At 49.7% G+C, this 25123-nt stretch overlaps 7 protein-coding genes across 7 annotated transcripts; 5 read left to right on the top strand and 2 right to left on the bottom strand.

Moving 5' to 3' along the window:
• Positions 1–1697: 1697 nt before the first annotated feature.
• EDB91DRAFT_1097362 (uncharacterized protein) lies at positions 1698–6096 on the top strand. The gene is made up of 9 exons (XM_041317054.1): positions 1698–2066; positions 2119–2190; positions 2240–2265; positions 2318–2487; positions 2537–2741; positions 2792–2815; positions 2868–3680; positions 3732–4657; positions 4711–6096. The coding sequence occupies exons 1-9, from the start codon at positions 1789–1791 to the stop codon at positions 5638–5640; spliced, it is 3444 nt and encodes a 1147-aa protein (XP_041183827.1). The 5' UTR covers positions 1698–1788; the 3' UTR covers positions 5641–6096.
• Positions 6097–6583: 487 nt separating this feature from the next.
• On the bottom strand, positions 6584–8046 carry EDB91DRAFT_1332863 (uncharacterized protein; the record flags this gene model as incomplete). Its single annotated transcript, XM_041325409.1, has 6 exons — positions 6584–7094; positions 7130–7178; positions 7269–7361; positions 7391–7598; positions 7668–7755; positions 7790–8046. 6 exons carry the CDS (start codon positions 8044–8046, stop codon positions 7016–7018), a joined length of 774 nt encoding a protein of 257 aa, XP_041183826.1. The 3' UTR covers positions 6584–7015.
• Positions 8047–8819: 773 nt separating this feature from the next.
• Positions 8820–10174, top strand: EDB91DRAFT_1233888 (cyclin-like protein; the record flags this gene model as incomplete). Its single annotated transcript, XM_041321150.1, has 2 exons — positions 8820–9086; positions 9140–10174. The coding sequence occupies 2 exons, from the start codon at positions 8820–8822 to the stop codon at positions 10172–10174; spliced, it is 1302 nt and encodes a 433-aa protein (XP_041183825.1).
• A 205-nt stretch (positions 10175–10379) lies between these two features.
• On the top strand, positions 10380–11105 carry EDB91DRAFT_273880 (uncharacterized protein). Its single transcript, XM_041326669.1, has one exon. The coding sequence runs from the start codon at positions 10584–10586 to the stop codon at positions 11070–11072; it is 489 nt and encodes a 162-aa protein (XP_041183824.1). The 5' UTR covers positions 10380–10583; the 3' UTR covers positions 11073–11105.
• A 237-nt stretch (positions 11106–11342) lies between these two features.
• EDB91DRAFT_1097343 (uncharacterized protein) lies at positions 11343–13203 on the bottom strand. Its single transcript, XM_041317053.1, has 7 exons — positions 13165–13203; positions 12753–13105; positions 12643–12724; positions 12296–12565; positions 11969–12245; positions 11823–11905; positions 11343–11764 (listed from the first exon to the last, which is right to left on the bottom strand). Exons 2-7 carry the CDS (start codon positions 12931–12933, stop codon positions 11506–11508), a joined length of 1152 nt encoding a protein of 383 aa, XP_041183823.1. The 5' UTR covers positions 12934–13105; positions 13165–13203; the 3' UTR covers positions 11343–11505.
• Positions 13204–14942: 1739 nt separating this feature from the next.
• On the top strand, positions 14943–17488 carry EDB91DRAFT_1042313 (uncharacterized protein; the record flags this gene model as incomplete). The annotated part of the gene is made up of 2 exons (XM_041312989.1): positions 14943–15600; positions 15651–17488. The coding sequence occupies 2 exons, from the start codon at positions 14943–14945 to the stop codon at positions 17486–17488; spliced, it is 2496 nt and encodes an 831-aa protein (XP_041183822.1).
• A 2555-nt stretch (positions 17489–20043) lies between these two features.
• EDB91DRAFT_1097331 (chromatin remodeling complex protein) lies at positions 20044–23958 on the top strand. The gene is made up of 12 exons (XM_041317052.1): positions 20044–20313; positions 20365–20540; positions 20599–20673; positions 20736–20763; positions 20821–21150; positions 21207–21475; positions 21525–21813; positions 21866–22196; positions 22246–22565; positions 22617–23244; positions 23299–23412; positions 23463–23958. The coding sequence occupies exons 1-12, from the start codon at positions 20183–20185 to the stop codon at positions 23586–23588; spliced, it is 2817 nt and encodes a 938-aa protein (XP_041183821.1). The 5' UTR covers positions 20044–20182; the 3' UTR covers positions 23589–23958.
• The last annotated feature ends 1165 nt before the right edge of the window (positions 23959–25123 follow it).

Here is a 25123-nt window from a genome sequence, read left to right as displayed (position 1 = left end):
TTGTCATCCAGAGACTTCTGAAAGGTCTCACCCTAAATCCAGCAGTTGATTCAAAGGGAACTAGAGGGAGCTCATGCGATCGACGCATGTATATCTCTTGGACAATGGTGGATTGATGCTTGAACGTGCCGTTTGATCCTATAACTAGGGTGTGATACGTGTTCGGAATCGATTTCGATGCCGTTAGATCTGCTCTGTGATAGACAACCGTGATCCTCACAAGGGACAACCACAAAGCCGTTTAAGCATCTCACCAGCACCTTTGACTGTTCCGATGGACGGTGAAGGAAGCGTGGCCGGAGCGCTTACTGCGGTCTAGAGAATATTTGGGAATTGTTGGGAATTGTTGGGAATTATGCAGGTACGAATGTGGCTTCGACTCCTTCCTTGCGATATTCCACGGATCTCTCTCTTCGTTCCTGGTCAAAGGTTAGGTGAGGTCTCGGCCTATCTCATCACCATCCTGTTCGGCGGAGCATGATATATTACCGTGGCACTCCCGACCCGTCTGGATTGCGAGGAACTGGACCGCGCATGCTCCTCCTTGCTGCACATGGTTCAGCAACGTTCAAACGTGGCATCTCGAGGATACAATCAAGGACCGCACTCTTTATCTCGTTCCTACTTTGGACGTCCATGACTTTGATGACGGTGACTGATCACTGCGAAGAAAATATTCTGCTGCGGGCATATTTGAGAGTACACGCAGCACGAAAGCCATATCCAGTTCGTTGACTGCAAACGTGATGAATATCAAATTTGAGTTCCGGTCATAACGGTACGAAGTGTGAAGGACTCTGGCAACAGCATGTCTGACTTGAATGGGCAAAAACTCGGGTGAATATCATTAGCTTGTTTTCATTTCTTAATTCTTTGGGTTGAAATTAATCAGGGTTGCATGATATATGAGGCAGCGCCTTACTATATAAATACGGGATAAACCGTACACGGAGAGGTATGTTCGGTCAGCGAAGTTGTTTTTGCGTAGTGGGATGGACTGTTCTTGTTAACAGGATATCGCGCTACAGTTGATACTCGCCTGTTGTCACGATATGAACGAGAATTTATAAAGTATACACATTTATTGTGTGGTTCAAGATGGGGAAGTAAGAACACGGTGTTTTTCAAATCACCCGTCCTGATGGATGAGAAAAGTGAGGACAGTCGTGTCTGATCCCTGTCTTGACTGGATGCATCTGTGCAAAACCTGCTGCTTACAACGAAGTGCAAACCTCCGCATCTTTGAGCGCTCCAGGAGCATTGCCATCGCAGCAGCACTCTTGTGACGATGTCGCTTACAGGGCCTGCGATGTTGGAAGTATTTGACGAATCTCTCGGCGAGCCATGGAAATTTTTTCCTCTATGACAGCCTAAACTGCGATGAGTGTTAGAGGCGTAAGCGCAAGACCGACTCACCACGTCCGTCAGCCATCTGTTGCGCTCAATTTCGCTACGAAACCAGATAATGGTCTCCGACCTGGCCTGTCGGTCAGGTATATCTGATAAGTAGTAATTAGCAGTAGTAAAACTTTTCAGAAACATAACAGCGTACGTCTGGACGCTCTTATAGCATGACGATACAAGTGGATAACTCTCTGCTGCAAAATGAAATACTTGAGACCAAAATTTGGCATATGCGCTCTTGAATGTTACAAACAAGAAATTGTGGCTAGAATTGGAGTTACTTCTGTTTTGCTTTCCGCTCTTCCAAGTCCGCGTTGCTGGCATTGCTATTGCGGCGACGTTTTGCTCTCTCACAAGTCTCTCCAACAAACCATTCACACCACAATGTCTGGCGCAGAGAACCAGGTCGCTGTCCAGGACGTTGTCTTCCCAGAGAATGGTGTCGTTGACAACTTATCTGATGCTGTGTCCAAAGTCTCTCTCCGACCAGACCATTCATCTTCTAAATCACCAGAACCCGCCACTGACAGTCTTGCTAAAGATAAAAATGATATCCGCAGTCGACCCTTCGTTATGTATTCCCGACCCCATCTACTTCTTCTTCATAAATCTCCCCTCGTTTGTCCTCCGACAGGCATGCCAGCTTTGAAGGATTGGTTTGGGTTTGTGCTGTGTTTTACTTTTTCGAGCTGGTAACTCATTCTACCTCTGAAGAACCGAGAGTGACCAAGCCAATCTTAAAAAGGACTCGGAAGCACTCCCTCAACTCAACGCTCGTGACCGACGGTGAGGTCTGCCAATGACACCATCTTACACCCAGCTAACATCATTCCAGCTTTCGCAGAGATGCGGAGGACGGAGGTAGGCCTCATGATTACCTTCTCTTGCTACCCGGTCTGACCAGTGTCATTAGAAGGCGCTGCCCGACCCTCTTTCCGTGGGGCCGCCATCACCCAGCCCTCGCAAATGGGCAACTTTAAGCACCAGTCCATTCGCGCAACTGACCGAGACCGAGACAGAGATACAGACAGAGAACAAGAACGCGATTCCCGGGTCAAAGACGGCCAAGAAAGACTACGGAATGTAAGTGGTCACACCTGTTGCACACCAGAGCGCTCACACGTTATTAAAGTTGTCAGATAAGTATGACCGCGACCGTCGTGCTCTTTCTTCCATGCAGCAACTTCGAGGAAAGGACAGGGACGTGACCCCTCACCTTGGTGGTACATCCTCTCGAATATCCTCCCAGTCGCAGCAAGCCCTCAGTAGTCGTCAGCTTGATTCCCGAGAACCTCCTAAAAAGAAAGATGGTGAAACGAGCGAGGATTGGAGACGCGGTACGTTCCCTACCCTCACATAGAGCCTGAGTCACTAAGTCGCGGAATAGAATCAGCTCGCACAGGCCGTGAACGTAGGACACTGTCTTTCCGTTCGCACTTCACAGTCATTAATAGTGTCTATAGGTTCTGATAATCCTAGACGCGATCGAGATGAGCGTGACCGACCTCGCTCAAGGGTTCGTGACTCTTCCCGCCCACGGCGGGATGTCTCATTGTCGAGACGTGATCGTGATCGGGACGACAGGGATCGTGATCGCAGAGGCGACCGCGACGACCATCAAAGAGAGACAGTGGCATACCGAAGGGACAGGGACGACCGTGACATTGATCGAGAATCTGAGGCGGACGATCCTCGTCGCTGGAGAGATGACGGAAAGCGGGATGAGCGTATGGCAGCGAGACGGGACCGTGATCCACGAGACAAGGACCGGGTACGCGACCGCCCTGCCGCATGGGATTCTGGCGATCGTCAGGACCGTCGATGGGTTTCCACCGATGACCGTGACGGTCGAAACAAGCGCGCGGCTGGCCGCGAGAGAAAATCTGATGAGGCGAAGGACAAGGACGATCGCAGGGACCGAGAACGTGAGAAAGAAAGAGAGAAGGAGCCTGCATGGATGGACACATACATCCCTTCTGCTGGCAGCAACGGTTTAGGTCGGGCTCCCGGAGACCTAGATGACATACAGGCATTCAAGCGAGAGATCAAGGAGAGAGAGCAGAAGGAGCAAACCGCTGCTGCACAAGATGGTGATCGTTCTGGTGACTTTGAAGGGAAGACGAATACGTCTGAAAGCCACTTGGACGAAATCCAGCTCTTTAAGCTGATGATGAAAAGGGAAGAACAAAAGAAGAGAGCTGACCAGTCTCCCCCCGCGGGTCCGTCGTTACTCTCAGACACATCTTCAGAGACCAAAGATTCAACTCTTACAAACGGCAGGTCATATCTTCCTCTCAGGCAGGCTCGATGTGCTGATACACGGGTAGACCTGTCATTGGTTGAAACAACTGCAGAGCAACGCGCTCATCTCTCACCTCAGCCAATTTCTTTGCAATCGTCTACTTCTCCATCTCTACCACAAGCTGACACAGCTGCCCACGATAGTTCTCGTACACTCTTTGCTATGTTACCGCCCCCATCGTCTGCCATTGTCCCTGGGGTACCAGCTGGTGCCCGCGAGCCTGACATTGACAAAGGAAAGCCGGGGGGTTCTCGCTTCTTCCCTAAACCTGTCTCTACTGATTTACCGGCACCTCAAGCTTTGCCAAAGCCTTCCATCGAAGCTCTCGGTGCCGCTGCCGCATCTTCTCCTCACGCTGCTCCTCCCCCAGGCTGTCGTCTTCTTAATTTTACCTCCAAAACTCCTCAGGGTTCTGTAGGTCACACCCCTCCCTCGTACACAGGTTCGCATTCCCCCGTGTCTCTGTCGAAGAACAGCTCGCCGGCAATCAACCCAACCATTCCCTCAAGTGGACCTTTGTCAACCACACATCATAATGACAATTCAGATGCTGTAAGAATGACTCAAGGCTTCTCGCCGTTTGAGGAAGCTCGAGAAGGTCTAGGATTGTCGCCTTTGGATGCGTTCCGTCGAAGTTCTGTTGCACCTCCTGGAGATCGCAATGCCTTTGGGCACATGAACCTCGAACAGGTTGACGTCCCCATGGGCGGGACTTTGCCTGGCCACTCTGCTCCGTACGAGCAACTGAGCTCTGGAATCGCAGCTGCGAAAGGCAGCCGGTTTGCGAAATTTTTCGACGGGAAAGGGAGAGACTCTCAGCAGGGAATGGGCAAAGCTCCAGTAGGCGGCTCAACGAGAGGCGAGCTCGGTGGATACAATGGAATACCCACAAGTAATCCGGATGCCAGAGCTATGGAAGATATATTTGCTATGTTAAGCAATTCAGCCCATGTGGGTTGTATCATCGTCTATACTGAAGTTAGCAGTGCTGATATCAGTCTTAGGGTCAAAGGCCTCATGTACCACCAGACGTGTTGGCTTCAGATGCTGCACACTTCAATGCTCCTCTCTCCAACCTTCACCATCTTCAAAACCAGCTTGGCCACTCCCAGCACTATCCTGGCCACACCCGCCTGGACTCATTATATGATAGCCGTCTTGATGACAGGAATTTTGTCCCAGATGGCATGGTGCCCGGCTTACGCTCAGCCGCCCCCCCTCGGAGCAGGCAAAACAGCGCCATGCTCTCTGACATCGATGACTCCATGCAGTTTGGCGCCCAACGCGGGCCTGCGCAAATGTACCAAGGATTACATCAGGCAAACATGAATCGCAATGGGGGCATGCCTCTCCAACCATCCCAATTTCGTGGTGGCCCTTCACCGAATCCTATGCAACCTTCAGCTCAACGACTGCCGCCTGGTTTGGCTAATTTGGGTGGGCGACCACCTCATGAGCCTGCGCAATTCTTGAACTCGGCAATGGCGATCCCTGGCGGGCTACACGGTCCGGTGCATGCTAATGCCGCGCTTCAACAGCAGTTCAACAACTTTCCTCCGGGGGGTATGGGCTTCAACGGCGCTCCTCAAATGCGTGTGCCCCACCCCGGAGGAACCCACCAGCTGCATGGACACAACACCATGCAAGGCCTGATGCACCCTGGAAATCTTAGTCCCGCGCAAGCCCAGCTTCTGGGGATAAACGGTGCTAACGGTATGCCAGGCGGTCTCCGTGGTCCTAACGGAGGCTTCGGACAACAGGGTCCTCAAATCCAACCGCCTCTACTCTCCATGAGGCAACAACAGCAGCAGCAGCAGCAAATCCCTCCACACATGCTTCCTCTCCACTATCAACAGCAGGGCCCGCCTGGTTCAAACAATCAACCCGCCCACGATCTCATGGCGCTTTTGATGAGCGGAGGAAGAAGGGAATGAGAGTTCACGAATTACCTGTAGTTTCTTATCCTCGCCCAACATTCATTCACTTTCGGACTGACCTAATAATTTTCTCTCGTTAGTTTCCCAGTTGTCCTCATACCGTCTGTCTATTATGTTTCATTGTGGTTCTCCGCAAGCGTATATTATTGACCATTTTTGGGTATGGCTACCATGGAGAGTTCCCGATGGATGGCGCTGTTCAAAACCCGCGTCTGGGACCTGGTGAATCACTGAAGAGTTGGCTAGAGTTTGGCCAGCCTGTCGGCCACGCCACGTTGATCTCCGAACGGACAATAATTTATAGTGCATATAGCGAAACCTGAGGCCAGGCCTGATCCACTGAACGTGAGTATTTCAACGCCACCATCATTACGATGAACGGAGGACACCTGCGACGCAAATACACAGGGTTCTCGCGGCGTCTCCATATTGGGCCAGAATAGAAGGACTACCATGGCCATGGATTTTACTAACTGCATAAAGAAGGACATAAGTACTTTATCTACGTAACTTATGAACGTCTTGACGCTCGTGCTGCACTGGTTCTCTTCTGTAACTGCTGTGCAAGGAGTTCTTGGCAAAATGCTTTACGAGGGTGATGATTCTCGCGACTGCGAATATCAATCGCAGATTTCCTTACCGGCGTGCACTTCAAACTCTAACATTTGGAGCGTTCCATAATCCATGTCTGAAAATTCCGTCGTAACCACGAGAACAGTGACAGGCGGCGCTCCTTACGGCTCCCTCACGAGTCGTATCGCCGTGGACATGAATCTAACTGCTGGCTTGAGATTAGATATCGAGTCTATGCGAAAACACTCAATCCCCGCATCGTATCGATCCTCACTGCAAGGTCTTGCTTGACATCGTAGTGATATTCAACAAGTGATGTTCACTGCAATGAATGTGCGGAGATAGGTACAGGTCTATGAATATACGAGGCCTGGTTAAACTGTTTCAGTCAAATTTGAGTGATGGGCCCGCGCTCAGTGTCAATGACAGTCTTCTACTCGGTCCCCTTGTTCTAATGATGCGGCATTCTGTCGAGGCACCTTGGGCCGCTCAAGCCGTCACTCTAGAAATCACTTGATTTGGATAACATCAGATGATGAAAGGGTCATCCGATAGGGACGCTGCCGCCTTCGATTGGGGGGTGGACCTATATGGACCGATGGCATCGTAGACGCTCGATAAGAGGTGACTGATGGGAGGTATGCTGTGGGAGTTTGTGTGCCCGCAGAGAGCCGCAGAGGCGACGAGAAGATTGCTCGAAATACACCAGCAATATATGATTTCTTCCGTGAACTTTCATTTAAACAAGAAATTGTGAAAAATCTCGCTGGCGATGCGACTCGAACACTAGCAAGTCTCCTTAAGGGTCACCCATGCTAGTACTCAGTATTATAATGACGGGTTCAGACGTGAAAAGAGGAATCCTTTTGGGGAGACTACTATAAGCCGCAGAGAAGGATGATATAGAACTTACATAAACAGATAACCCTTGACATCCTCCGCCTGCAGGCAGACAACGTGGACTTTGATGTTCCCGAATCAGAACGGCACCATGTCTTAAGTGAATAATTACTGCCGAAGAATCGCCAGTAAGAGGAAATAATTATACATACCGCTTGCTAGAACAAAGGGATAAGCGGTACACGCCTTCTCTGCATTGCACTCGACAATTACCTCCTTCCGCGATTGAAAATTTGCAGGACTACCTAGTGGTACACTCGTTCCTGCAACTTACTCTCAATCCCGTTCCCCCCCGGCGCAAGCCAGTTTACGAGTACAAAGCCACGTCCGCTCTTGTGCCCGTTACACTCCACGCGCTCGATTAGCTTCGAGCGATCCTTCTTTATAGTCGTTGCTCTGCCTTTGCTCTCAACCAACTCACTCAGTCTTTCCTTTGCTTGGTCTCTCACTCTCGTTCTTTGCCCAACCGCATTACTTTTTGCCTGAATAATTTGCCATAATCGCTTCTCCCTCACCAATTTTCTCTCCGAAAATACCTTCATCGGTCACACCTCCCGAAGTCGCTTGTAAGCTACCAGCGCATCTGATGCCATCGATAGTGACTGATGTGAAATGCTTCGGTACAGGATAACCAACACGCTGGTGTCAGTCAACGTTGTTCACAAGTGCGTACCCAATGGCCCTGACAGCGGAGAACAAGCTAACGGTTCCTAACAGCATCTTTTGATCAAGCAAGACCGGTCGAACAAGTGTATTCGAGGTGAGGACCGGCTCGGTTATATTGATGTCATTCTTTTGGTCGCTGTAAAACGTGGGGTCGTGGGAATATGCGCCTGATGTGGGCGGTGATATCCCCTTGGAGCCCTCGCTATTCAGAGCGCTGCGCAGCTGAGCGCTGATCAAGGGCCCCAGGGCAGGGTTAAGGAACATTCTGACAGTATAGTCAAATGCCAAGGACTCTAGGATTAACTGTCTGATTCTGCTCGCCCCCATCTGTGGTTGTCGTGGTATATTTTTGCATGATTTCACAGAAGTTTGACGATATTTTTTTCTTCGAATTTCCTTTTTGAATTTGAATCACCTTGACGAGCCGATTGTGCCGCTTCATCTTATACTCTTTTCGAGTGTTCTCACTTTCTTCTTGTCCAATTCTTCATTCCAGGAGACTTTTCATAGTCCCTGCGCATAGTCGTCGAGCTCCTTCTCTTGCATCTGCCTATCCTTTTTCCTTACGACCATCCACGCTGACCACGATTTGTTAATACCCAGTTCATCACCTACTCGCCGCACGCCACTCTTCACCTCCATCCTCAATTCACGACAACCTTTAAAGTTGTTCGCTTTCGCATGATCAGTTTCTGATTCTGGTGAGTCAGTTCTTTTCAGATCTCGCTTATCCCAAGTGGTGTCACGTCGTGAGATCGCGTATTCCAATGCCACTCCATAGCCGTAGGCATACTACGAATGCATTCCATTCATGATCCATGATAGACGCTGAGCCGTTCAGTGGTTGTTTTCATTTACCATCATTCACCTTGTGCGCGCTTGAGGCGCTCGCGCATCCAACAATGTCTTCTCCTACCTCATTTGATGAAATCCTTGCTGATGCCGAGTCTACTCCTCTGTTCGCTCAATTGCCCCCCTCCAGCCCACTATCGGTCGCACGCTTCCCTAGATCGATCTCACCCGCCGCTTCTTCAGTTATGAAAGACACTTCTACCACTTCTTACCGGAGTTCTCGAAATGCTGCGTACCCTAAGAAACGGCCATCACCTTCAGGTATATCGAAACATCACAAGACCCCCCCTCTCGGTCCTCCTCCTGTCACCCGCCGAACCCCCTATTCTGCCAAAGCAGCTCTTTTGCAGCAGCGACAACGTCAAGCCCAAATCACCGCTCTTCGCAGGCAAGGCATTTTCCTAGAAGAGGAATACCGAGAAGATATCCGCTTCTACATGCATGAGATGGAGGTTTGTGTCACGTTTTTGCTGGTCTATTGGCGCGCCTAATTCTCCTGGTATAGCGATACACCATGTCGTCCTCACAGTCGATGGATCAGCAACCCGAGATCCGATGGCACATGCGCCCATGTCTCGTCGATTTTCTTGTTGAGATTCACTTCACTTTCCGACTTCGACCTGAGACGTTGTATCTCACTCTCAATATTGTGGACCGCTACGTCTCTCGAAGAATAGTTTACATCAAGCACTATCAACTCGTAGGCTGTGCGGCGCTGTGGATTGCTGCCAAGTTCGAGGACGCCAAGGAACGCGTCCCGACGGTACAAGAGCTTGCACAGATCTGTCGTGATACGTATGACGAGTCTGCGTTCATTCAGATGGAAGGCCATGTGCTCCAGACCATCCAGTGGACGCTAGGTCATCCGACTGCAGAAGCATGGCTCAGATTGATGTGCTGCGAGCCATTTGTCGAGGAAGAAAGGGTGCAGCATGTTGCACGTTTTCTGATGGAAATTACTCTGTTTCACCGGGAGTTCACCAAATATCCTCCCTCCTCGATTGCACTAGGAGCACTCACGCTAGCTCTGTTCCTCTGCGGCAAACCACGTCGTATCTTTGAGGAGACGGAGGAATGTTTGGAGATCGTCGATTATCTCGATAACCGCTTGGCTAAGCACGTCAACGACCTTTCGGAGACGCTGGTAAAAAAGTACTCCTATGCCTTCTACTCCAAGGCGGCAACATTCGTTGTACAGTACTACCTCCAGGGCGGTCGCTTCGTACGGCAGTCCTTCATTCCCCTTCCAATGACGCCTACTCGCCCTTCGACGTCTGGTGCCAGCACGCCTATGAGCGCCACAACTTCCGTCTCTGATACATCCGATGATTTCCCTCTCACTCCAACGAGTCCTTCGTCGTTCTCGCCCGACCCCTTCTCGAGCTCTTTCCTATCAGAAGACGACAAGGAGAATTTACCAACATCGTTTGAGCCTATCATCAATAAGCAACGCATGGAGGCCCCACCTGACCATTTTCTGCCGCATGACTTCGTTGCCTTCGGTCGTCCAGCCCTGCACCACTTGAATGGCTCACTATGAATGGCCGCCGTCTCATAGTGCGTAGGTCTGTACCTTTGTTCAGGTCCTCTCCAATCCGTGTCGAAAGTCTGCTACAACCCCGCAAAATGTAACACCACCCTACACGCTCAGCCACTCTGCGCATTGTCTTTGCAAGTCTCATCATCCATGCATCACTTTCTTTCTCTGCAATCGTCTCGTTTCCCATCATCCATCCTGCGCACAATCTACTGTAGGATGAGCGGCCGCCTTGGGAGGTCGGATTCGCATCAGCGTGCCGCATACTTGATACAGGGAAGGACGGGCAACATAATTGTCCTGTACCCTACTCCTTCCTACCTGTCATCCTTCTCAAGGAAGGTCCACTTTGCCACATCTGGTCGTCCTGCCCAACCACAACATTATCTGCATTCATTCAACTTGTTAGTCTATGCATCACCCACCCATCGTTACTCCCTCAACTCGCGTCTTCTTGCAACGAACCAGGTCGACAACCTCTGTCATATTCTGTGTCTATCGCATTCGTTCTATATTATTCTTCACTTTATCGTATTCTTTAACTCCCCTGTTGACTACCTGGTTCGTTGTGGGGCAGTTTCTTGCATTCTCTGTCCCGTATCCCCATCGCGCGAACCGCTTCTTTGTGCTTTTACTCTACCCTTTACTTGCACATTGTCCGCGCATTCATCCTCGTCATTGTTGCAGCAATCTCTCTACCACATCGAACTCTGTCTACAATTACATTTGCAATCTGAAGGGCTCAAAGGGTGTTTCCATTATTATGGTTCTTAGCGAGAATGTTCGGTGCTGGATTTTCTCCGGTGGGCCACACGTTTCTATCCATGAGAACAAGGGCGTGTATATCTCTCGCACAGCAACAGAGAACGAAAAATGTCCGAGAGTGGGGACTAGGAGCTGATAAGTATTGTGAGAAGTCCTGGTTCTCAGTTGATGGATTGAGGTCCGCCAGTCACTGGTCATGCATTCATGGGTCGGCCTCCCACACTTTTGTCAGGTTCTTGGTTGCTCTCAGGTAGTTCTTGCTACAAGGACCGAACTTTCCCTGTTTCAAGCCGATCCACAGGCTGCCACTGCGTGCCTGTTCTTCATGGATGAGATCTTGAAACACAATAGACATCATTAGGGTAAATGAACATTAATGAATAAGAATGAACTCAGGGCGCCCGCGGGAATGAATGAAAACATATCTTCAAGTTGCACATGCTCGATATTGCTCATCATTCCTCCACGGATGTAGTACGGAACTCGGGCTTCACTGACACATCGATATAGTACACTTGTTGTAACCCTGGTAAATTGAAATTGCATGTAACATCGTCAACGCAAACCTCTCATTCTAGAATCCATTCGTTTCCGCTTTTCATGATACCAACGGCTCTCTTCTCGTCTAGACTAATACGGCCAGCATTGAGGATGGCAGTGGTAAGTACAGTATTGGCAATGGTCGGATAGCCGTGACCATCATAATCGGAGGGTTTCGCAACGCCGGCGTTGACTTCTCGGGCGGCGTCAACAAACTTCTCGATTGAAATGTATCCGTAGCCCCGTTGTCCATCGAAGTGACCACTCTCCGAGGGCGAATATTTCATGCTAGTGATGGAAGTGAAATTAAAAAAAAAAAATAACAATTTCAGGCCAATGAACGCACTAGAAGGGGTTGTACCACGTCTTCCCAGTTTCGTCAACGGTGATGTCGTACCCCCTGTGAGCTTGGTCGACGTTTATATCCCCCTGCAGTACAAGTCAGTGGTGTGTTACGTCGGTATAAGATAGACAGTTGCAAGACTGGCCCACCTTCGAACCCATATAATACCAGTGTTGGGCAGAGTGAACACCTGCCTTCAAAGGTGCAGTCCAAGATGCAGTGTACACTGCTGTGCCCTTGTGTCCCGAGCTCTCGATCGACTGCCAGTCGACGAGGAGTGTGATGGTGTCTTCTGTTTGAGGGACACAGTTATAGGGCTCCCCCGTAGCAATGCCGGTTGCTGCACTAGCAACAACTCGCGTGGGTATTGCTTTGTCTTGGAGAATCCAGCAGCAAATATCAATATGATGCGACGAGAGATAATAGCTGGAAATAGCTGTCAGCCTACCAAATTTTCTGTGACCGGACAAACTCGCCTGATATCTGAATCCTTGCCAGCCCAAGCACGGAAGGTTTCCAACTGACTCTTCGGCTGGCTCATCCATGCGTTGAAAAAGTTGAATTCACCAAGTGCCTGTGCTCTAGCTTTGGCATCACTATACACGGGATCAAACCGCTTATGATGCTCCACAAAGCAGACCACGTTATGCTTCCTCGCAGCTGCAATAAGCTCGTTGTGGTGCGATAGCAATTTGGTTGCGGGCTTTGTGACGAGAACATGGATGCCACGTTCAATCGCGTACAAGCTAATGGGGTAGGTGTGTACCTGTGAGTAGTCGCGGTAGTGAGAGATGTATATATTAGACACGGGAAAGATCGAAACTCACTATCAGGGGTAAACACGATGATAGCATCTCCGGGAGACATTTGGTCGATGGCCACCTTGTCTAGGAGGGTAAGACAGTCTGCGCAGTGCAATCGCAACCAACTCACAAGCCTCAGGATCGACATTGCCATCTTTTGGGAACTCCTCAAAGCTGATTGGTGGTTGGCCAAGAACAAGTAGTACTGATGTGATCACGCACGAGGTATCCATATCCTTGTAAACATTCCCGATGTTCTCTTGCAAGTGTTGCCGTATAGCGGGGAATTTGCCACTATTAACGCCGACCATTCCGAGCTTGCCTATCTAGCTTTAAATTGTGAATATAGTGAATGATCGCCCCACCACCAATCCTACCCACTTTGCCTAACCTTCGAAGATCGAACATCGTAAGGCCAACGACCTTATGTCATGATCTCAGTCGTCGACTAAACAACTAAGTCGGAGATGCGCATACCCCAATCTACGAAGGCCAGGCCTTAGCGGTCAGTGATCGATCGGCAGGCAAGACGAATGTGTCACCTTCTTGTCGGATGTAGAGGCTCCAGAACCAGTCCAACCAGTGGTGTACTCCCCCTGAGGTTCACGTCAGAAGCTCGAAGAGACAACTGCCGGCCAAGAACACTCACAGTTCCACCTGTCCCGAGTGCATTTTCCTTATCAGTGTCGATTGTGCCAGCAGACAATGATCAGCTTACACATTAAAACGTTCAGCTTACTGAGGTTCGACATAGCGATGCTAAGCGACGGTTGAGATTAAATGAGAGAGAGGATTCTGGAAGTGGTCGGTTGTCTTAAATCCCAGAATGAAGGGCTCAGCGGCCCGAATGTGCACACCGGACCGACTGTCGGCATCACGCAAACCTATCAGGAGGACCACATCGAAGAGGGAACTTCAATTACTGTAAGTTGCAACTGTGATTTCACGCGCACCAATCGGGCATATACTGACCTTTTGCATGTTGTTTGCCTGAATACACCCAAGTGTGGTCCTCACGTTGTCCTCTCGTGTATATAATTATAATATGTCCGGGGAGCTAGTGTTTTAATACCATCCACGGGGGAGGTGGGTACGCGTCAATCCATCCAATGCTATACCACTCTGGTATCAATAGATTTCGATCATAGGGCGTCCAACACCAGGTGCGACTGGAGACAAATCTATGTCGTCACTAGTGCAAAAAGAATCAGCTTGGACATGGGCGGCTACTGGAACTAAATGTACACGATGCTCACGTTAAAACTATAAAGCCGTCTGCCCATGCTGATCTAGCGCACCCCCGGGTCATGTCGAACCAGCACGATGCCGGAAATTCATTTCGCAGTTCTATTTGAAGCTTGAAACTTCGAGGTTTGGAGGAGACACCAGAAGCTGGCCCAAATATTTGATCTGTTCAGTCACCAAGTAATGGTTTTTTGCGGTTTTTTGCTGGCGGTGCTCCATACCGTAGAACGAGTGCATGAAGTTTGAACTGTAGTGTACGGCCCGTCACGAAGGACCGGGATCTCCCGAGAAAGACTTGCAGCTGGAACGTGCAAGACACCTGACACCTGGGCTATTCCTCCCTTATATGTCCTAGCGTGATTGATGTCGAGCGCCTCAGCACTTTAGCATCTGGAAATGGGTACAAGTGCGAAGGTAGATCATTTATTCATTATGTAGTTCGCTTTCACCCCTGCAAAACTTGTCCCTATGTCGGACCTATAGGGGGTACACATGGATGTGCAATATTAATGTGTATACAGCTTAAGCACGATGCCTTCTTCGCCATCCAGCAAATATTGGTCTAGGTATCCGTCGTCGTCCTGTTCATCTTCCACGAGGACCTGGATTCAGTTCTACGTCCATCTCGTCTATGAAACGATCGTGTCGTACTGCTTAAGTTCTGGCAAGGCTTCTGCAGCTCTGCCAATTAGAAAAGTTGGACCTACGCGACTGGCACGTGTTTTAAGTTGTGATGTCACAGGCCTTAAGCAAAACTCGTGGCTACTAGCCGCGTCTCCAATTTACAGGCCACACCCACGCAGTGCATACGAATCCGCTGCGCAAGCGTCGTCTGTGCGGCCAACCTCGCCTTGTGTGCCTTGCTTTAATCTGCTCTGAACGGTTAGCGCACGCTTCTCACTACCAGGTAAGTTTAACCGATCTGGGCTCGATGTCCTTCCTTTGCTAACGACTTTCTGCCAGCCGTTTTCCGCCTGGAGTCCATCCCGACTCTCCGTGCCTCTGTCTGTGGCAATATCCGTGTCACTTTGCTGCCTCCGTTGGACGCACCTCGTCCCGGCCAACCATCACAAACATGCAGCCAGGCTCTCTGACAGATTCTGGTTTCATTCCAAGGAAAGAGTTTATTCGTGACCAACGAGCTACGAGCCTCTTTAGCCTTCTTGCTATCTCTGGCTCAAGCTGCGTCAGACTCTATTCTTTTCCTCCCGATGTCATTGCAGCTCTACGTCGGCTCCTTGATCACTTTTACCTGAACGCTGGATTTCGTGAGGATACTTTGCAGAACCTCTGCGAATTCACCATATCTCAGAAACCCTGGAATGCGCCCAAGAGTCCTCGTACAGAGCGCATTCTCCTCGACATATTCGCTGTCATATATAGGTTTGGATACACTATCCTTTCTACCGTTGACTATGGTCGAGAGCGTGACGATCGTTTAGCTATCTCATTTTCGAGGCTCCTTATACCTGCTCCTGCTTCGCCTGGTCTACCTTTTGCCCCAGCTCCCGCTGGCTCAGGGAGTAACCTTTCGCACCAGACGGGACTACACATTGAGAGAAGAATGCCCTTTGCTATCTCATTTGTCTCGCAGACCATCATGCGAGTCATTAATCCACCACTAAACGCAACTCCAGCGATTCTCCAAGCTGTGCGAGGATCATGGCCCCGGGGCGTATTGTCAGAGAAGAAAACGGACAATGCGTATGAATTCAAGTTGAAGGGATATAGCTGTGAGTGCTTTCAAGTGAAATTCCTGTGCGTTTTAAACATTTTTGTGCAGGGTTCCACGAAGATACATTTGCAACAGACTCTTTGCGACACATTCTTTCACTTCTCTTATCCCTTGATGCTCATGCATGTTCCCTTGTCATTTCGCTGGCAATCAATGGCCGTTCCAGAGTCAAGGACCTATGGGTCTTTACTGGCCCTTGCACTACTGAAACTGATCCTTATTGGCCTGAATCTCCTATAAGCCAATCCGGCTCGATGGCGGATATAAGAAGGTCTCGCCGGGTATCAACCCCCGAACCACAGGAAGTGGGCATGATACCCAGCTCTTTGCATAGAAAAGCTGCCACTGGCCCTCAGCACCCGCCTCACGGCTTGCCGTCCTCTCAGACGTCGCCTCACCACCCGCGATCGGCAACAGAATCCACCACATCACCTCCCCTTGCGACGAATCTGCCACCTCGCGCAGTACCAGGCAATCCAATGCGCAAGCCTGCACCCCGTGCACAAGTGCCGGTGTCTGTTGACTTCGAAACTCAAGATGAAGAAGAACACGGTCAATTCCGCACTTGTCTCCCTAGCACTGTGCCAAGTAGTTGCGAGAACATGACTGGTATAGGTTCCATGGCGCGTAATAGATTCACTTCCAATCTCATCTACACAGCAACCCCTGACCCATTTCCCGATACGGATCATCCTAATGAAGACGCTGTACACTCGTCGCCACCTCCCGAGCGACATCATCGTAGACCGAGGTCGAGATCTCCGTCTCCCAAGCGCCGGGTGAGCGCTCTGCGACCAGTATCGACCCGTTCGAAGACCCCTCCACTCCTCCGATCGCATTCCCCACCCAGGGACCCTCGTACCTCATCACCACCGCCTGCTGGCCATGATGTCTCGATGAATGAGGGACCGCCTCTCCTCAGCCCAGGAATGTTTCGTATGAGAGACTCAGCATACTCTGTGAATACACTTGACACGGACACGTCTTCCGGGTTCAAATGGACAGGACGTGGCCGGCCAGATGGCATTGAAAACATTGAGGAGGTGTACGAGGAGCCAAGTGAGGAACCAACACCGCGCCTGCCTGTTCTACCTGGCGCTTGGGCATTGCCGCCTGAGGAGGAGCGCCCCGAGGTGTTATCTCGTACGACCCAGGCATCTATGGCCGATGAGCGCGGCCTTCATCTGGAACACAGAAGAAGTCCAGACAAATCATTACATGTCAATGATGCGAGGGTTTCCTCGCCAGAGCTGGTTAGTGATCAGGCTGTGCGCAAGAGTGAAGCGGGGCTCGTAGGGATGATATCTCCCCCGAGGCCTTCACCTCCACCGATTCATCCTCCATCGAGGGATAGTGTTTACAAAAGGAAGGCATCAGGTTCAACTGATCCACCCGCATCACCGATAAAGTCTGGCAGTCGCAGTGGGAGTGGGAATGGTTGGGTGCTTGTGAATGTTGAGAAGGAACACATGACAGCCTCCCTGTCAACGCCAGCTGGTAGCCCAACATCCCCGACACACGTCGAACGTGGAGGAAAGCGCACTACAAGTGCTGCTGCAGAAAGGTCCTCGATGTCAGCTGCAGCGAAGGCGATCACCGTCATCGATGCACAAGACATAAAATCCAAGAAGGAGAAGCGCCAGTCCACTGGTTCTGGTCTACGACGCTTGCTATCTATTTCGCGACCCGGTGCCAAGGGCGCCGACGAAGTGAAATCTGATCCTCGCCTTGCTGCTGTACGCTCAAAGGAGTTGACATCCAACGAGAAAGATGGTTCCAAACTCGCCTCCCCTCGCCAAGGGCGATTTCGCAGCAAATTCACTCGCCTAGGAACTTCAGAGCCTGCCGCTCGACCGCCAGATCGAGTGCGGGTTAATCTTGACTAATTCTTTTCATTCTTTCCATGCTCGATTCGCTATCCCTTATATCATCGACAATTTGTGGGCTTATTCTTAACCGTCTCTTTACGACTCAGCATGTAACATCTACAACCCACATTTACTAACTTCTTTGTGCTTTTCGTTTCTCGCTCATGTAGTACTTATGCTTTACCGTCTACAGATTCCTTACGACAAACTACTCGTAATTTTGTGGATACAGCATATTGCGTTTCAACTGGAGTCACCTTGCTCTTCGAGGCCCCAGGCCAACCTCATAATTCGTCTAACATTCCACTCACCACAACTTCCGTCGGCAACCACTGTGGCACGTCCAAATTAATTGAAGTCTGAAACCATTTGTCTCTCCGAATAGACGAGCATGTTTTAATATTCGACGATCTTCTTCAGCTGCGTGTAGACTCTTCTCATGTGCCGCTGATATGACCTGCTCCCAAAGATTCTGTGCATTTTCTATAGATGAAATCAAAGCTGCACGATGCCGTGTCTCGCAGGAAGATAATTTGATCCGAGTGACTTCCATTGCACATCTGTCTTTCGCGGTAAGTAGATCGAGTCCCTCTCTGAATTCGTCGTCGGTTACGCTTGTGCACTGGTGGGTCCGGCCATGTCACGGCATTGACCCATCACTATAGCCCGAGGTGTTGCGATCATTCGATGGATCTCTTCCGTATATTATAATCATCGCGGCAATTGCACGCATGTGGAACAATTCACTCGAGGATGTATGGGTTGCATCTGGCAGTCGTCATGTATGTCTCGGCAAGTATGGGGTGCTGTATGTTACTGTGTCTGACGAATCGTCTTTCTCAACTCATACAGGCTCTACATTTCACTATGGACACGGAGAAGATGATCTTTGCGAAGCTGATGCAACCTTGACGTTCTAACTTTGTGCTAGCGAAGAGACACACTGAGCGAGGCAGATGAATTCTATCCGGACTCTGGTGCAGTCGGCATACTAGTCGATCGTTCTACAAAACACGTAATTCGCATGAAGACGAGTCGCGACAATGTTTGTACCTTCTGTTTTCAGGTGGATGCTTCGCTCGTGGTGACCTGTGGACTCAACATATACGAGTTCACTCCTGGTTGTCCTATTGAACTTATCAGCAATGGATACAACTCTAGTCTGCTGCATCACGGCTTCCATCAAAGGACTGCATGTACTGTCGCAGTTCGATCTAGGTAGTCTGGCTTTCAACAGTCTTAGTTGCCGCTCATCTCTAATCATCTCTACTTCAGGGACATCTCCTCCGTATTCACATTCATGGAATGTACTGGGAGACCATTAGTCGAGAGATGCAGGGTGTATTGTGCCACGCACACACATCTATTCGCTGCTCTTAGAGTCTCGCCAGGAAGCCTGAAAACCAGGAAATACCTGTGGCATGCCCGCAACGACAGGTATCGTGGCACTTGTGTCAATTCCAGACACCGTACCCGTGCCCCCGCCTCCGTATCACCCATGCTTCTTGGTTCTTCCGGCTAGCTAGCGGAAGACACTTATTCTGGTCTTTTGGAACACCAGCAAACAAGAGGGCATCTTTTTTCCGGCGCTCTTAGTGAGAGAAGGATTTCACTCATTAAGGTTTCACGATTTTTCGGCCAACTCTAGAGTCTCAGACCAAGACGAAACGTCTTTGAGTAAGCACGATGCCTTGTATTCACGCTACTGAGACGCATGCCTTCCGGCTTCAGAGACAGAATTTTCAGCTCCTGATGCTCGTATGACATTTTACTACAGATCATCCTCTAGCTCTGTAGCTCTGCACTAACACTTTCCTTTACGTTCATAATTTGCATAGACACTGCCTAAACTCTCATCGTTTACCATTATGAGTCACTACTGATACTTGTTCCTCTATTACTAGGCGATCACTCGGTGTTATCCCCTTTCATATCACACGTGCTCTGAAATTGTGGCAAGCAATTGAGTAGTTTATCTGTAGACAGACGTGATCATGGAGAACGCGAATCAGAGAAAGGACGTGTTTAACCACGTGCCAGATCACGTGAACACGACATTCTCTTGGATGTACTTACGGTCCCGCACAAGCATGGAACGAATTAAATGAACAAGGAAAGTTCCTGCGGAGGAACATTTAAATGTGTCCTAATCGTGTCGAGATTGTGGGGGAGTAGTTGTTATGATACTTGGCGTAGGAAAAACTGTGTCTCGAGTCGAAGGAAAGATCGGACGAATGAACCCATCAGAAGACGGAGAGTCACGGTTGCACGCTGGCATCGATGGGCAAAATTCAGGGCGTTCAAATGGTATCCCAGTACATGCTGGCGCGAAAAAAAGATCCACCGCGTCTTCGGTGTGTGGCAAAAAGGTCTATGGTGGGCGAGGTGCGAGGCTTATGTGGTTCCCGTGACGAAACGACAGACGTGGGTGTACTGCCGTTGCCGCACAAGCGCAGCGATTAATTTTGCTGAATACTGGCTGGTGGTAATGAACGCGACGGTGGTGAAAATACAGAGTGAAAAGCTAAAGGCTGAGCGTGAAAATACGTTGGTTGAAGGCGGCGTCTCGTGTAAGACGGAGGCAGAGATGCAAAAATGCACAGGGACCGCTACACGCATTCGTTTCCTCCCTAATAGCCACCCGCGGCCGTTCCCTCTTCTTTCCCGCTTCCTGCCATCTGCACCCTTGTCCTCCAACCATCCTTCTTCACAATGCCAACATGCAGACGCAAACGTGTCGTGCTCACAGAACCATCCGAGGCCCTTCTCCAGGCTGCAAAGTCCAACCCTAACAAGGAGGTCTATTATCTACAGCAAACAGGCGAGATATTTGAAACTTATGAGTATGTCAACCTTTTCTTTCCACAATCTCTCCTACGACTATGTTCTCTCAGGGCCTACGCTGCGAGGATGTCATTTTACAGGCTCAAGCAGTTTCAGTGCGAGGTTACAGGAAAGAGCGGCCTGGACTACTTCCAGGCGCTTGAAAGCGAACAGCAGGAGGCGCAGACTATGCACGCCAGGTTTCCCGAGCCTCTGAAAGCTGCTGTCCTCAAAGCTGTTCAATGGCGTGCGTCTTTTTTTCAACTCTGCTGGGCCCAAACACTGATCATCCTTGTCGTTTGTAGAGGTCGTAGGTCGTCTAGACCACCTCGTAGAAGCCGTCTTTGACCGGTTCAAAGACCGCTATTTTGCGGATGAAAGTAAGTTGACCCACACGTTAATGGACGCCGGAACTCATCCCTATCCTTTCACGCGACGTCAGAGGTGTTCGTTGACGCTCAAGGAGACAAGTTCGTGTATCACACCTTCAAGGTCTCTATCCCGGTGACTGACATGTATTTCACTAGATTCTACGCGAAAGTGGTGCAGGTGTATCCCCCGAAGGCCACGGGTGAAAGCGCTGCTGTCCCGGACGAGAATCAAGCCTCATCATCATCAGCGCCATCTCCACCTCATGGAACTGCTGATGACGACACTATTCTAATCCACAAGATTGGCGGAGACTTGAAGATCCCAGCGAAGGAAGCATTGGTTCGCGATGACCCCCTAAAGTACTCCTACAAGGTTCAGATCCTCGAAGAGCAACACGAGAAGAGTCACGAGAAAGGAAAGGCTGCAGCGAAAGATAAAGCTAGATGGAGTGGTAGCTTAATGGATGTGCAGTGCAGTGTCATGAGGTCTGTGACCCTCTGTAGTATCTAACATGAACATAGCTGACCGCCTCTTGTTCCAGCCGTGATCGTCTTGCATTTTCGAAGTCTATCCTTCGTCGCTTTATCCGCGACTGTGTTGATCGTGATGCTGCCGTCGCGTCGCCTTGGACAGTGAAGCCGGTCATTGCGAAGCACTATGGCGTCGACTCTGTGATGCCAGAGGAAACACGTAAAGGTGTCGAAGACATCAAACGTGGCGAGATTGACAAGCGCAAAAAGATATGGGAGGACAAGGAAGGCCCACCGACCAAGAAGCAGAAGAAGATGACTGCCGCTCAGGAGGAAAGAGGTAAAATTTCTCTATCTTGGATAACAATCAGTGCTAATAAATGTAGCAGTGAAAGCCTTGGCTGCTGCAGCTGAAAAGCGAGAGCGCGAAGCTCGTGAAAAGGCAGAGCGCCAACAAAAGGCGAAAGAAGAAGCTGAACGTCTCGCTGCAGAGAAGAAGAAAAAGAAGCCCGTTCGCTACCCTACTGAAGATCTGGATGTTCGGCTTTCAGACAAGGAGAAGAAAGCGGGTTTAAAGGTCAAAAAGCCAACACCAAGCAAATCGGGACTTCCATTTGGCGACAATCAGTGTACTTTCGAAGCATTTTTAATGTCATGGAATTTTCTGGTCATTTATGGGTGAGCGATTAGTCGCAAATTATTACATGCGGGAGCTGACGGCTTGTCGCAGACAACCTCTCCATTTGTCAACATTTACGATGGACGAATTTGAACACGCATTGCGGCATTCCCTCATAGACCCGCCTTGTGCACTACTAGGCGAGATTCATTCAACACTCATTTACAATCTACGCACAGTGCCATTTACTCGGCATAGTGCTGTCCTATCGTTGCTACGTCTCCAAGATACGCTGGAAGAAAATCACCGAGTACTTGGTGTTACAGTCGATGAACTAGCTGGTGCCATGGCCGACGTAGGGAACAACTGGGAACGGGTCCCCTTACGGCACACTGAGATGCGAGACGGGTGGGAGGAGGCTCTTCTTGGGTGTCTGAAAGATGTAGAGTGATTTCCACTGATTGCTCATGTTCAATGCTCATTACTGTTAGCATGCCACGCTCGACAACTTTCCTCGCCTACGAGAAGTCTTAACGAGATTACTCTTTGCTCCGGAACCACCCGCAGAAGTTTCGTCTTCATCATCAAGCTCCCGTGTTTCAAGTCCAGACGCAAACAACCTATATGTTCTATCTTCACCCAGCGAGCGTTACTATGCGTTGCCTCCTGCCGATAGGATCGATATCCTTACCTTGATGTGCAATCTCGCTGTGTCAAGCAAGGCTATTCATTCCCATATGGAGTCATGCGAAGAGCAATTAACTGCCCTCCGCAAGGAGAAAATAGAGATTAACCGCCAGAAGAAGCAGTAGTGAGTCCACTTTGGCGTATAACGGTATTTCCATCGAACATCCTTTTTCAGCACTGAGGAAATGAATTCCCTTGTGGGGGAAACGGAAGTGAAGGAGGAGCCTGGGACCAACGGCAATGCTGCAGACGAAGATACCACGATGCATGAGTCTAGTGATCTTTCGGACGTTCCTTCAGAAGAGGGCTCGGAGACCGCATCTACTTCTAGTGCTCGCCAAAAGAGATCAGCACGTCAGAAAGATCTTCGTCAGAAAGCCCATACTCAGGCGCACGCGAAGCAACGAGAGCTTGCTCGTGCTCAAGCAGCCTCTGCGAAGCAAGCACTGGCAGAACATCGCAGACTCGATGAAGAGGTTAATAAGCTTGAACGTCGATTGGAGGCGATTGAACGAGAGTTCAGGAAGTTGCTTGGTGCGGTGCGAGTCAAACCGTTGGGAAAGGACCGATTTCACAATCGGATATGGTGGTTCGACGGCATGGGATCTGCTTCTTTGCTGGGTAGTGGAGGCGTCGTCCAGTACGGAACTGGTAGAATCTTTATACAGGGCCCAAGCGAGATGGATTTGGAGTTGATGTTGAAGAAGGAAGATGACGACTATGAAGCTAGGAGGCTTGAAGAAGAAGGACAAGAGGGGATGCTGGCTCCATCCGAATGGGCACAGTATGCTGAGCCTGAGGAGGTGCGTAGAGTGCTTTCCTATACCGTTCACCGTCGCTGATTGTCTGCCTTGCAGCTTGATGAGTTCCTTGCTTGGCTGAACCCCAAGGGTGTCCGGGAACTAGCCCTTAGGAATTCATTCACAAAGTGGTGGAGTCACGTCGCTCCTGGCATGCGAAAACGTATCTCTGTATGTACTGGAGATCCTGACAATCGTCGCTGTCTAATCGCTCTGTGCAGGATCTCAACATAAGTGCAAAGCTTCCTGAAGCCAGACGTAGCACCCGAACCAAATCCTCTGGTCACGACGTTTCTCGCGAGCCTTACATGATGTGGACAAATCGAAGAGCTGTTAACTCAGTTTAGCGTATGTATGTCTTCCGTTCTGTAAACATACCTTTCCTGTTGGGGTTGTGGTGTTGCGCCCTTCAAGTTTCGAGCTTTGCCGTTCAGTCCTGTTGCGGTATTCAATGAAAACAAGAAGGCGGTGGTGCACAAGCTATAGGTTTAGCTCGGCCTACCAGAGGTCAAAAACACTAACAATATTTGAGCCTTTTGCCTCGGGCAACTTGACATGGCTGCCGAGAATTGTTAGATATACAGTAACCAATGGGTCAATGAGACACTATCACTCATTCACTTCAGAAACGAGATTTAGAACCGACGGGAATCGCATATGTTTAGAGGCTATAAACAGAATGTAAACGGACAAGGCAAAACAAGGATATTTCTACCCATCTAGATCGAAAAAGGTGCTCGTTTGAGAAGCAAAACCGCCTCTGAATTGTAAGGGATAGGGTTGCTACCTCAGCGTCTAGACCGATGCAGTATCAAATCAGGTTATGAGGATCCGCACATCCACTTTGTGTCTGCATTTAAGAGAAACGGATCTCCTATTCTGAATAGGTATGTAATGTATCAGAGAACCGTCCTGCTAGCCCTCCACAGATGCTCCCTGGTCCTTGGTAGTATCCTCCACCACCCTGCTCGGCCATGTACGAATTCCAAGGCCAGCCTCAGAGATGCCCTAATGGCACTCCTACCCACATTAATGTTGAAGTTGGGAACATCAGAGATGTCAAGAAAGATGTCAGAGGTAATAGACAAGTAATGAGTTGTGAGCTCAACTAAGGGTATGAGAGGACAACACTTTGATGTCGGTCCGAAACTCCCATATTGCAAAGTGTCATCTGCTACATTACGCTAATATGCTAATCTCTATGCTAGTTTACTATAAAGATACGAGTAGTGGATGACTTTCCACAGGCTCGAAAAATGTTGATTAGAATATCATATCATAAATCTGACTACATTAGGAAGGTGTGCTGCGAGGTTTGTTGAGTTTAATCTTTTTTACACAAGTCTAATTGGTTGATACTTACAACTAAGCTTTCACATGAGGGCCTACCTTAGGGCCAGTTCCCTTTGCCTTTGCGGCACATGCTCTCGGCTTGTTGAGTGATCTCAATGATCTTGACCTCTACCTGGCATGACTAAGTAATTAGGAGGCAGCACCCCTTCTCATCTGCTCAATGCCCCTTCAGTGAATTCACCCGTCTCAGATGGGCAGCTGGGTGTGACAATGTACCAATAGAGACAAGCCATCTGGTGTGGGCCGGTGGCAATAATTGTACCATGATAGACAAGTGGGCCGAGGGTGTGGTGTATCTGAGGCAAACAGATGGGCCAGGGGTATATAGTATACATCAGTAAACCACAATGGTCTGTACAGAGCTGTACAGTTCACCAGAGCCACAGCTTGGTCCCACTGTCACAGACAGGCCCATCTCTGTACAGCTCTGTACAGAGCTTCCCAGAGCTCCACAGTAGCCCTCTAGTTACACAGAACCTTCCCAATCGTATTAGAAATCGCTTTTTTCATTTTTATATTAACTCAAGTC

Source organism: Suillus paluster, assembly GCF_016628075.1.
Source record: "Suillus paluster strain FC165 chromosome Unknown EDB91scaffold_2, whole genome shotgun sequence".
Lineage (NCBI taxonomy): Eukaryota > Fungi > Basidiomycota > Agaricomycetes > Boletales > Suillaceae > Suillus > Suillus paluster.
This window is presented reverse-complemented; position numbering and strand designations above follow the sequence as displayed.